Below are 11,221 nucleotides of genomic sequence, written 5' to 3' on the forward strand. Positions count from 1 at the left end.
TCAGCTCTGGAGCGGAGCCCCGCCCGCACGCAGGCGCACAAAGCTGCTGCATCTATGGTCCGGAAGTGTGACAGAGCGTCCACCCGCTCTGGCCGGGACTCTATGGTTCCTATGCGCGAAGATCGGCCGCCTATATAAGGCATGCGCAGGCGTGGGAGCGCCTCTTTTCCTTCGGCGCGGTGAGTAGTCGTGGTTCTGGAGTTGTGCGTTGTCCTTGCTGGTTCTCTGTCCCGGTTTGAGGCCCGTCCGCGTCTTCTGTTCCGACTTTGTCTGTTTCGTTGCAGCCACTGAAGATCTTGGTGTCGCCATGGGCCGCCGCCCCGCCCGGTGGTGAGTGCCAAATCCGTGCAATTTCGCTGATGTGAAAAATGGAGGGAGAACTGTATTTCAACGCTAAAATTAACCGTGGGGTGGGGCCTCCGGGGCACCTTTTCTATATTGCGAACGGACTCCACGTTTTTACTGATATTCCGGGTCGCTTGGGGACTTCGTTTACACTGTCTGTTTCTTTTAAGGTTCAGGCCTTTCTTAAGCGTTTCTTCTGTTTTGTTGGGGGGCCAGATTTACCTTGGCCTGCATGTGTTCCGCCACTTACGGGCTGAAATCGACGGCCGCCTTACATCTAGTCTCCGTCCTGGAAATTAGCCACCTTTTCAGACTCGATACCCTCTCAGGGCCTTTGTGTGCCATCCCCATCTTATTTCCGGGCGACATGCCCGTTCGGCCTCGGTCGCCAAGGGCCGCCCTGACCAGAGGGCTCAGCCACCTCGTGTGCCCTGCAGGGGGCGTCAGAATCTTTTCACATGTGGTTTCGAAGGCGGATTTATTGCCACGTGCCCAAAAATCAGTGGCATGAATTATGTTACTAATTAGCAAGAAATTTGCAGTGCCTTTGAGATGTTTCTCTTATTTAACTGAAAAAGTGCCTTTCCACCTGTTGACCTTATAGGAAGCATGGAACCATAATAATACGGGGTTGAAGGAGATTTTTTGCTTCTATGTTTTCTGTATGAGTGTTCTCTAATTTTTGGTCACTTTGTTTTGACCGTGTTTTGCTTAGCGCCAAATTCCAGGAGTGGAGACCGCTAGAGATTGAGATGTTGCCCCCGGTCCCCATTCCCTGCCCTCCTTTGGTCTTAATTTAAGGGAGTTCTCAAAGTGCTTATTGGGTTCACTTGTGAACTATAAACTTGGATTTCTCCCCTCCCCACAGTTACCGGTATTGTAAGAACAAGCCGTATCCAAAGTCTCGTTTCTGCAGAGGTGTCCCTGGTAAGTAGTGAGAGAGTTCCCAAACTGGTTTGGCTGCACTGACTCAGTTGCCTCCGGTGCCCCTCCCCCACATACTTATCTCCATATTTTTCAGATGCCAAGATCCGAATTTTTGACCTGGGGCGTAAGAAGGCAAAAGTGGATGAGTTCCCACTGTGTGGCCACATGGTGTCAGATGAATACGAGCAGCTCTCCTCTGAAGGTGAGGCCGGATTCCTTGTTAATCCCATCCTTTCTAACTGCTCCCCTCCCCCACCAGACCCAGAACAAACTGCACCAGATTCACCATTTAATCAAGAGTATCTGATGGCGAGCCTTTTTATGAAGTTCACCCAGTCGATACAGATGTACACTGAGGGCCAGGGACGGTTACAGTAAGTGGCTCTGTCCTATTTTGTCTCACTGCTGCCTCCCACCTGCCCCCAACCTAGCCCTGGAGGCTGCCCGAATTTGTGCCAACAAGTACATGGTGAAAAGCTGTGGCAAAGATGGTTTTCACATCCGGGTGCGGCTCCACCCTTTCCATGTCATCCGTATCAACAAGATGTTGTCCTGTGCTGGAGCTGACAGGTGAGCTGGGTCCTGGGTGTCTGTCTTTTGAGGGGTTTTCCCATAACTTGAGGCTTTTGTTTGCCTTGTTTTTTCCATCGGAACAAAGAGATGGTTTCTCGTACGGGACTCCCCCATAATAAAGCCAAGTTAAAGGTTCCCAAAACAAAAGGTATCACGACTAAGTCTTAGCCTCTGGGTGACAGGTGGAGGGAGGTGCTTTTGAGGAAGAGGCTTTAATCCTGATGATACCCATCTGCCAGCAAGCAGGTAGCTGACGCAGCCACCAGTTGGAAGGCTTTCAGCTGAGCCCAGTGACACCTTGTAGGGGCTGCCTAGTCTTTTCAGGTTTTCCATTTTCTGCAGCCAATTAAGCCGACTGTGCTCTTTCCCCATGGGGCCCAGTGTGCAATGGCTGCGAACAGCAGCCTCCTTGGTAGTGTATGCAGCCTGTTGGTTGTACGGGTTGCCCTAAGGGACCTTGGAGACAGTTTTGTTCCAGTGGACATTGAGGGTTGGCCTCATGCTTTCTCCAATTTAGGCTCCAGACAGGTATGCGGGGTGCCTTTGGAAAGCCCCAGGGCACAGTGGCCAGGGTCCACATTGGCCAAGTCATCATGTCCATCCGTACCAAGTTGCAGAACAAGGAGCATGTGATTGAGGCCCTACGTAGGGCCAAGTTCAAGTTCCCTGGCCGCCAGAAGGTAAGTTGTGCCAAAACCTTGGGCCTGCTTTACTTGCCCCGGTCAGTGTCCAGGTTTCCTAATTCCGTTATTTTCATCTTATCACAGATCCACATTTCCAAGAAGTGGGGCTTTACTAAGTTTAACGCGGACGAATTTGAAGACATGGTGGCTGAAAAGCGGCTCATCCCAGATGGCTGTGGGGTCAAATACATCCCTAATCGTGGCCCCTTGGACAAATGGCGGGCTCTGCACTCATGAGAACCTCAGCACTGCCCTTCCCCATTCATGCCCACCAATAAATCCTGCTTCCTGTCTATTTTTGTCTTTGCATCTGGATTCAATGGTGGTGGACTGGGAGGGGGACTCTAGAGTCACTACCTTGTCTTTTCAGAAGAAGGTTGATGAGCTGGCCAAGGCCAGCAAGGAGACAAACCTAGCAACATGGCCTGGGACCAGCATTCTCTCAATTGTCCGGTTGGGACTTTGACTTGGACCTGCCTAGATCAGAAGCTATCAATTCAGGTTTTCCCTGCCAAGTTCATGCTGTGATTAGTCCAGTATAGTCCAGTGGATGCTGCCTTAGTAAAGTGCCCTGCCCAGTGATGAAATAGGGCTGGTGGCCTAAGGTTGACCTCTGGCTGCTTGTGGAATCTTTCCCCACAGGTCCCAGACCAGCAACATCACTGGAAACAGAAGTGAATCAGACCAGGCATGGTTCCAGCCATGTTTTAACCAGCACTCAAGGAGACCCGGTCCTCCAGTTGGCCCTTGAATAGTTTTCCTGTGTTGGGAGTTGTCCAGCTTTGACCCACACCATCCACCGCTCCCGTGGCTTCATTTCTGGGTCCCTCCTCACCACCCTGGCCAGTGTCCCCTGACCTCGAGCTCCCCCAGCTGAAACAGCCCAAAGGCTTGGCAATGAGACAGTGGCAAGTATGCAGCTCCCCTGGCCTGGAGCTCCTGATGTGCTGGCCAGCACTTCTGAGGGCCAGGATTACAAGAGCAGGAACAGGCCTGGGGAGTTCTTAGCAGGCTGGATGGCCTGGGGCTGTGCATGCATAAGGGGATCTGGTTCCAGAGCTGTGCACGGTGGCCCCAGAGCTGCTGTGTACTGCTTCCTGGAGCTGGACTGTGCTGCACTTAATCCTTGTGGCTCCTGAGAGTCCTTTTGTAATCATTACTTCCAGCCATTTATGAAGTTTAAAATGACCTTTATTTTTTACCTTGAGGTGGTTCTAAACCATAAACATTTGTGCTTAAGTGGCTCTGATGTCTTGCTAATGGGCTTTACTGAGCACTGCTCTCTGGAAAAGAGCTGGAGAAGGAAGGGTTCTGTGATACCAACACCCTGAATAGGATCATTGTTGACATTTTGCTATGTATCCTATCATGTATCCCCTTTGGCTGCACAACCATGTAGCCACACAGTTGCTACCACAGTTACATGGTAAATGCTACGTATAGATACTTTCTGTAAACCTGAGCCCTGCCAGCCACTGGACTGACCCTGCCTGGGGCAAGGCTGGGCTGCAAGAAGGTTGCAAATAATGGGCTCCGGCAGCAGGCACAGCAAGCATGGGGGCTGTTTGAAACATTTTCTGTTCTCTAGTTACTATGTATATGTGTAAACTGCTTCTCAATCCTTGTATTTGCTGTAGTCCTAATACTGATGTAGATGAATCCTGTGTGCAATGGAAATGGCCCTTTGATGTATCCGCTACACATACGCGATATCCCTACAATTTAGCTTTTTGTTCTCAATGTGTAAGTTCCCTTTTTGTCATAGAATAAAATCTTTGGGTCTGTTGTGATTCCCTTTTCTGAGACCAGTTTAGCCAGAATCACCAGAGCCCTCTCTCCTCCTCCCCCTGCCCCGGAGCAGTAGCTGGGGACACAGTGGCATGGGTCTAGCCTCAGGGCCCCTCCCTGCCTTCCTCTTCTACATTCTAATGCCAGCCAGGAGCCCGATCAAAGAACGCAAGCCAAACCTAAGAAGAGACAGATGGAGGAGAGCCACAGTCCAGTGGGGCAGAGCTCTAGTCAGATGGAGGAGGGCTGCAGATGACGCCCTCAGGAGTCTCTGGACCCCAAAGCCGTCCGAGAGCAGATGGCAGAGACCAGGATTTGAGTCCTGAAGGCAGCACCATCCTCACGTCTGTAGGCAGCAGGCCCAGTTAGGGAAGCAGCAGCAGCAGCAGCAACAGAGCGGCGGCCAGGCCGAGAGGCTGGACCCTGCGTGCCGCCCGGCTCAGCTCCACTTCCACAGGGTAGTGGTCGCTGACGTTGAGGGCCTGGGGGGCGGGCAGCGAGACAGAGCGTCAGTGCCAGGGCTGAGGCGCTTCCCTGGGAAGCCGTTCCCGTCTCCCCCTTTACCTCCTCCTCGGTGAGTCCGAAGCTCCCGGGGAAGTCAAAGGCGGCAGCGGAGCGCAGCAGGCTCTGGCAGCGCTCGCCGTGCAGCACGATGCGGTCATACGCGCAGTGGGTGCTGGCGCGCACCGTGGTGTCCTCCCCGTCGGGGATCACCCAATGGAAGCCTTCCTGAGTCCGCAGCACCAGCTCACCTATGCGCTTTTTGGTCAGCGAGGCGCAGTCAGCGTTGAAGTCCCCAAGCAAGATCATGTCCTGGAGAGGGGGTGGTGGTCAGGCCGGGCCACCCAGCCATCATGTCCCCGGCCCTCCCGCACAAGCTGGCCCCGCCCTACCTTGCTCTGCCAGTGCTTGGAGACGTCCAGAAACACATCGTACAGGGCGTTCAGCTCTTTCTCCACGGCCTTCGGACTGGTGTGCAGCGGGACCAGCACCAGGCTGGGGAGGACTGCAAGACCCCGGGGACGGAGGACTCACATCCTCTCCTGGCCACTGCCCACCCCGACTCTTCTCAGTAACCGAGCGCTTAGTAGAGCCAGCCAGGTCCTCCTTCCAGCTCCCAGATAGCAGGGTCACCCCTCTCCCCTTCCTACCCTTGCTGGGGAAGGTGAACCGGGCCACAAAGGGCTCCCGGGCGAAGAGATCATCCTCGTCATTGTACACGTAGGAATCCAGGACCTGTGTCTTGTGTGACCTGGGGGAGCAAGGGATGGGAAGCAGTGGCCTCACATCATGGATTCTGGTTTGCAAGTGGCCACAACCTTCCTCGCCTTTTTCCTAAAACCTGTTTTTTATTGAGCTAGAATTCACATACCTGGAAGTTACCTGTTTAAAACGCACAATTCAGTGGTGTTTAGTACATTCACAGGTTGTGCAACCATCACCACAATCAATTTTAGAAACTTTTTATGGCCCCAAAGAGAAACCTTGCACCCGTGGCAGCCGCTCCCCAGTCCCCTCCTCCTCAGCCCCCCCAGGCAGCCACTGATCTACTGTCTCTGTACACGGATACTGCCTTTCATTTAGCCAGTGCGCAGCCGATGGACACTTGCACTGTCATTTTTACTTTGGGGCCGTTACGAGTGTTCCCATGTGGCTGTGTTTCTGTCCCCCCTCCGCCATTACTTTGAAGTGAATTCTACACATCGTATGATTTCATCTATACAAATAGGCCTCCTGACCTGACCACTCCCCTTGCCCTCTCCATCCTGACCCTAGAGGGCTCTGCCGCCGCCAGGCTGTCCTAAGGACTTCGGGCTGTCTCCAGAAACCGGGCCTGTCCGAGGCCCACAGGGAGCCCCTGTCGTTGGGTCTCTTCCCAGAAGTGTCAGCCAATTCCCAAAGAGGACGCCAGCCTTGCCCTGAACCGCATTCCCAGGTTCACTCCCAGCTGCACCCGCCTCGGGCGGTGCGTGCTGGCGCCCGAGTTCCTGGCGCCTCTCGGCCCTGCGGAGGGCCCCGCCTCTGTGCACGGAGAAGGCAGGCCTCTTGCTGTAGGGACATATGGGCACCAGAGCTGAGTAGGGCAGAGGAGAGTAAGATCCCCAGATACAATCAGTGAGGAGAAAAAGTGCAATGAGAAGGTGAGGGCCACCCCCGGGGGGGAGCACCAGTTGCCCCGGCTGCCCTCCGCGCTTACCGGTAGACGTACACATACTTCTCCATGTACGTGCTGCGCCCCAGCGAGGGGCTGCTCAGCAAGGTGTAGGACCCGGACTCATCAAATCTGCCGCGATAGGGAAAGCCAGGCTCAGGGACCCTGCGGCTCTGGTCGGGGCGGATCAGACCCACAGAGCCCTCCTCACCGATTGAGTTCTCGAAGCAGGAGGGACATAGCACTGCCAGAAGAGTCCACTACTTCCTGAAGCACCATGATATCACAGCGAACCAGGATCTGCAGGACACCAGGAGGGCCAGCCCCACTCAGCGCCAGCGACCCCAAGGGGAAGGTGTGGTCCCTGGGGAACTGGCACTTTTGTGGCCAAGGGTGCTGTGGCTCTCTGGCTGAAGCCCACAGAGAGCACTGAGACCAGAGAGGACCTGGGAGAACACCGAGTGCCACCCCCATCCACACCGCACCCATATCACAGAAGAGGAGACTGAGGCCGATGACAGGGAAGGAGCGTGCTCCACATCTCCAGACCCATGTCTCTCGTTGTCCCCTCTTCTCTCGGAAATGCCCCTGGTCAGGCAGGGCAGGGGCTTCGGGCTGTGGGCACAGCTTTCCTTCAGGGATGAACGTACCCGGACCAACGTGTCCATCACATGTTCCCTGGCCGCCTTCGCGAGCGTCAGCCGCTGGGCATTGAAGGCACAGATGCGAAAGGCCTCGACCCCACCGGGCAGGAGAAGCAGGAGCACCGCCGGGTAATGCATGGCTGGGTGTGCGACGCCGGGGCCCTCGAGGGAGCCCAGGCTGTCCCAGGGTGCAGTCCCAGCTAGGCTCGGTTCTGCTTCTGGAAGGACATGGCAGTGGGGGACAGAGGAAGTGACGCTCGTCCTGCTGCCCAGCACCAGCCTCCCGGAGCTGCCAGCATTGCAGATCTCCCGCCTTTCTCCCTGCGGACGCTTTCCAACATTGGCACATATGGCTTGACTTTCACGCCTAGTGTGGAGCCCAAGGAGGGGCTTGAACTCGCGACCCTAACATCAAGATTTGGGCTCAGATCAAGAGTTTGATCCTGCTTTCAATCTTTTCGCATATATACCCAGAAATGGAACTGCTGGATCATACAGTAATGCTAGGTTTAGTTTTTTTTGAGGAGCTGCTATACTATTTTCCATAGTAGCTAAACCCTTTTTTTGCATTCCCACCGGCAGTACACAAGAGTTCAACCTCACAGTTAACTCCAGCTTTTCACCATCATTAGCAGTAAGAGGATCGCCTTCACACAGATCTCTTTCCACTTGTGAGATGATATCAGCAGAATTGCTGGGTTCAAGGGCGTGTACATTTAAAATGATCTCAGCTATGCCAAATCACTCACTGCAGTGTGTGATGGGGCCCCTTTCCCACACCCCCGCCACACTGGATACCCCTTCTTGTTCATCCTGCCAGCTGAAAGGCCCCTCTTTCGCAGCGTCTCTTGGTTAATCTTTGTTTCAGATGCACCCAAACTTTGTCCTGTCACTTGGGCTCAGCCCCTTGCTCTGCTCCTGCTCCCTGTGACATTCTCAGTAAGCAACATTAAGTCCCTCTACTTCTGTCTGCCTCCTTCTCTCTGTCACCTTTGTAACTAAACTCAAGGGGTTTGCCACTTGGGGTGCGCCGAATGGAACACAACCCAAGGAAGTGTTGAAAGCAAAGAACTGTTTGCTTCTTGTTACAAGTAAGGCGACAGGGAGATAGCTCCGAAAGCACTGTCTCCCCATGGGGTTAATTCAGGAAGCTTTTATCCAGTGTATTAGGGGGTGGGGGCAGGGAGCTGGCAGAGGGACTTTTGGTTCAATTGTGCGTGCCTAGCATGTCAACATGCTAGTGCACACATCTGTTGGAAAAATGGTGGAAAACTCTGCCTATGGAAGATTTTATATTGTACAACTATAAATTTTATATTATAAAACTAGTTTTTTTAATGTTTATTTATTTTTGAGAGAGACAGAGCATGAGCGGGGGAGGGGCAGAGAGAGGAGACACAGAATCTGAAGCAGGCTCCAGGCTCCGCACTGTCTGCACACAGATGTGGGGCTCGAACTCACGAATGGTGAGATCATGACCTGGCCGAAGTCAGACACCCAAGTGACTGCGCCACCCAGGCGCCCTTAAAATTATTATAATGAACTAAAGGTAGTTATTTTAGGACAACTTGGCGGGGGGGGGGGGGGGGCTTCTGTGGTCAGCTCCGATCCAGCCCCAAGTGGCTCACGTGAGGAGCTTCGAGGCGAGACACAACCAGCAAGGGGCTATGGGGCGAAACACCTAGCTAGCTGGGTGTCTCCTTGGCTGGAACTGTTGGTTCTGGAAAACAAACCATATTCCTTCTCTGCTTTTGTCCCTTCCCCTCCTCCCTTCTGCTCATAACTTTCTGCCCTCTTATTTGAGTAACTTCCCACTGCATCCTAGCTAAGGCTTTGTCACCTTCCCCCTCGGGCTCACTTTCTGCCTCAACCAAGGCTCTGCCTGTCTGTCTTTCTCCCTGTCTCTTCTCTGTTCTCCCCTCTTTGTCATGCAGTCTCTGTGCATCTCCTTCATATTCCTGGCTGGGCTGAATGCCTGTCTCTCCCTGGCCACCTGCTCTGTCACTCATGCTGGTGGTTGGGGGGGAAGAGAGGGGCTGCCCTGGTTACTATTCTGGGATGTATGTGGACATTTGAGCAGCCCTGGGTGGTTTAGGGAAGGCCTGGAGGCTCTGGGGTCAAGGGTCCCCACAAGGGCCGAAGGCAAGAAGAACCGGAGAGTGGCTGTTCCTGGACTCGGCCCAAAGCCCAACCCAGGCTCCCAACACCAAGCCTTGGCCACAGCCCTGGGGTACCCTTCCCCTCTCACCCCCTCCCCAGTCTGGGGGCAACTTCCTCCCTCCCTCTGCTTAGAGGGCGCCCATACCTATTCAGACCAGCTCAGGTCCACGCGTGCCTTGGCTGTAAGCAGACCAGCAGATCACCACACCCTCAGGGAATCGCAGCAGCTCTCTGGGCAGGAACCCGAGGGGAGAAAGGAGAAAAGAGGAAGAGGCGGCCTTCCCGACCCACCCGTCCGTCCGGGTCAGGCCGTCGCCCCACCCTTCCTGGAGCTTGGGCTCTTCCCCGGGCTGGGCCGGCCCCCCGACCCCGCCTTCCCTGACCTGCCTGGAAGCAGGTGCTGGCAGAGGCCCGGAGCTGTGGGCGGATGACAGGCCTGTGAGTCACAGAGGGTGATGGAGCCTCAGCATTCCCATAATGAGTGGTTTCCTGTGCCAAGGCCGCGCGGCGAGGAGGAGCTGCTTGGAGAATGCAAACCCGGAGCTGTGCTCTCCCGGGCCCAGTGCTCAGCCCCTGACATGGGCTGTCTCCAGGCATCCTCTGGCAGGGAACAAGCGAGAGCTGGGGCTCGTGCCCAACGTAGCCTGGGCACCCGAGCACAAGAGCTTTCTCTCCACGTCCTCAGGCTGGTTGTCAGGGTGGGTGCACACTCCTAAGTGCTCTGGAGACCCCAAGTGAGCGACAGTCAGCGCGGGAACTGGGCACCACTGCAGTCAAGGCTGGACTGAGGAACTGTCTCCAAGAGAAGGGGAGAACAAAGCTGGCAGCTCGGTGTCCCGTGTGGTCCTGCACTGTCGCTGTTGGGACGACCACGGGACTCACTGGAGTCTGCGGCCTGGCGGCGGGTCCTCACCGATGATTGCAGTGTGGTCCCGTTGTTGGCTGGACCCATGTGCATGAGCACATTAGGATTGCAGTGGTGATGAGAACACTAGAAACACTGTTTTATTCATTAATCAACTTAGTTTTTAAAGTTTATTTATTTTGAGAGAGAGAGAGAGAGAGAGAGTCCGAGAGCGCTTGTGAGTGGGGGAGGGGCAGAGAGAGAGGGAGAGAATCCCAAGCAGGCTCCTCGCTGTGAGATCATGACTTGAGCTGATACCAAGAGTCCCACGCTTAAACAATTGAGCCACACAGGCTCCCCAGAAGCATTTTTAAAAATCAATAAAACTGTGCTTCAAAATTTAAAAAACACGGGTGTCTGGTTGACTCCTAAGTGCACCATGTGACTCTTGATCTCAGGGTGGTGAGTTCAAGCCTCATGGTGGGTGTAGAACATACTTAAATTAAAAAGGGGCGCCTGGGTGGTTCAGTTGGTTAAGCATCCGACATTGGCTCAGGTCATGATCTCACAGTTTGCGAATTCAAGCCCCTCACTGGGCTCTGTGCTGACAGCTCAGAGTCTGGAGCCTGCTTTGGACTCTGTGTGTCCCTCTCTTTCTCTGCCCCTGTCCCACTTGCACTCTGTCTCTCGCTGTCTCTCAAAAGTAAATTAACATTAAAAAAAAAAAAAAAGGAATAGGAACACCTGGGTGGCTCAGTTGGTTAAGCATGCAACTTTGGCTCAGGTCATGATCTCACCGCTGGTGAGTTCGAGCCCCACGTCAGGCTCTGTGCTGACAGCTCAGAGCCTGGAGCCTGCTTCCGATTCTGGGTCTCCCTCTCTCTCTTCCCCTCCCCTGCACGTGCTCTCTCTCTTTCTCTCAAAAATAAATAAACGTTAAAATTTTTTTTAAAAAGTTATAAAAACAAAACAAAAAGACTGTTTAACAGACATAAGGCTTTCTTCCAGGGTGATAAACATGTTTTGTAACTAGTTAGAGATAGTGGTTGACGGCACTGGGAATGTACTGACATAAAATACTATATTACATATATTACGCAGAGTA

At 53.9% G+C, this 11,221-nt stretch overlaps 2 protein-coding genes and 1 non-coding gene across 4 annotated transcripts; 2 read left to right on the top strand and 1 right to left on the bottom strand.

Moving 5' to 3' along the window:
* The first annotated feature begins 159 nt into the window (after positions 1–159).
* On the top strand, positions 160–2,823 carry RPL10 (ribosomal protein L10). Of its 2 annotated transcripts, XM_006944118.4 has the most exons (6): positions 169–330; positions 1,214–1,272; positions 1,367–1,474; positions 1,704–1,842; positions 2,363–2,525; positions 2,613–2,823. In XM_006944118.4, the coding sequence occupies exons 1-6, from the start codon at positions 308–310 to the stop codon at positions 2,763–2,765; spliced, it is 645 nt and encodes a 214-aa protein (XP_006944180.1). In that variant the 5' UTR covers positions 169–307; the 3' UTR covers positions 2,766–2,823. The 2 variants fall into 2 exon arrangements, with proteins under 2 accessions (XP_011277853.1, XP_006944180.1); XM_011279551.4 differs by lacking the exon at positions 2,613–2,823 and having other exon boundaries at positions 160–330; positions 2,374–2,482.
* LOC111558850 lies at positions 2,182–2,314 on the top strand. The gene has a single exon (XR_002739976.1). It is a non-coding gene; the product is annotated as a small nucleolar RNA SNORA70 (small nucleolar RNA).
* Positions 2,824–3,701: 878 nt separating the features above from the next.
* DNASE1L1 (deoxyribonuclease 1 like 1) lies at positions 3,702–9,605 on the bottom strand. The gene is made up of 8 exons (XM_004001049.4): positions 9,418–9,605; positions 7,119–7,330; positions 6,680–6,768; positions 6,514–6,600; positions 5,468–5,568; positions 5,210–5,322; positions 4,881–5,129; positions 3,702–4,798 (listed from the first exon to the last, which is right to left on the bottom strand). The coding sequence occupies exons 2-8, from the start codon at positions 7,248–7,250 to the stop codon at positions 4,682–4,684; spliced, it is 888 nt and encodes a 295-aa protein (XP_004001098.2). The 5' UTR covers positions 7,251–7,330; positions 9,418–9,605; the 3' UTR covers positions 3,702–4,681.
* Between the last annotated feature and the right edge of the window lie 1,616 nt (positions 9,606–11,221).

This window comes from Felis catus, chromosome X, assembly GCF_018350175.1.
Source record: "Felis catus isolate Fca126 chromosome X, F.catus_Fca126_mat1.0, whole genome shotgun sequence".
In the NCBI taxonomy this organism is placed as follows: Eukaryota; Metazoa; Chordata; class Mammalia; order Carnivora; family Felidae; genus Felis; species Felis catus.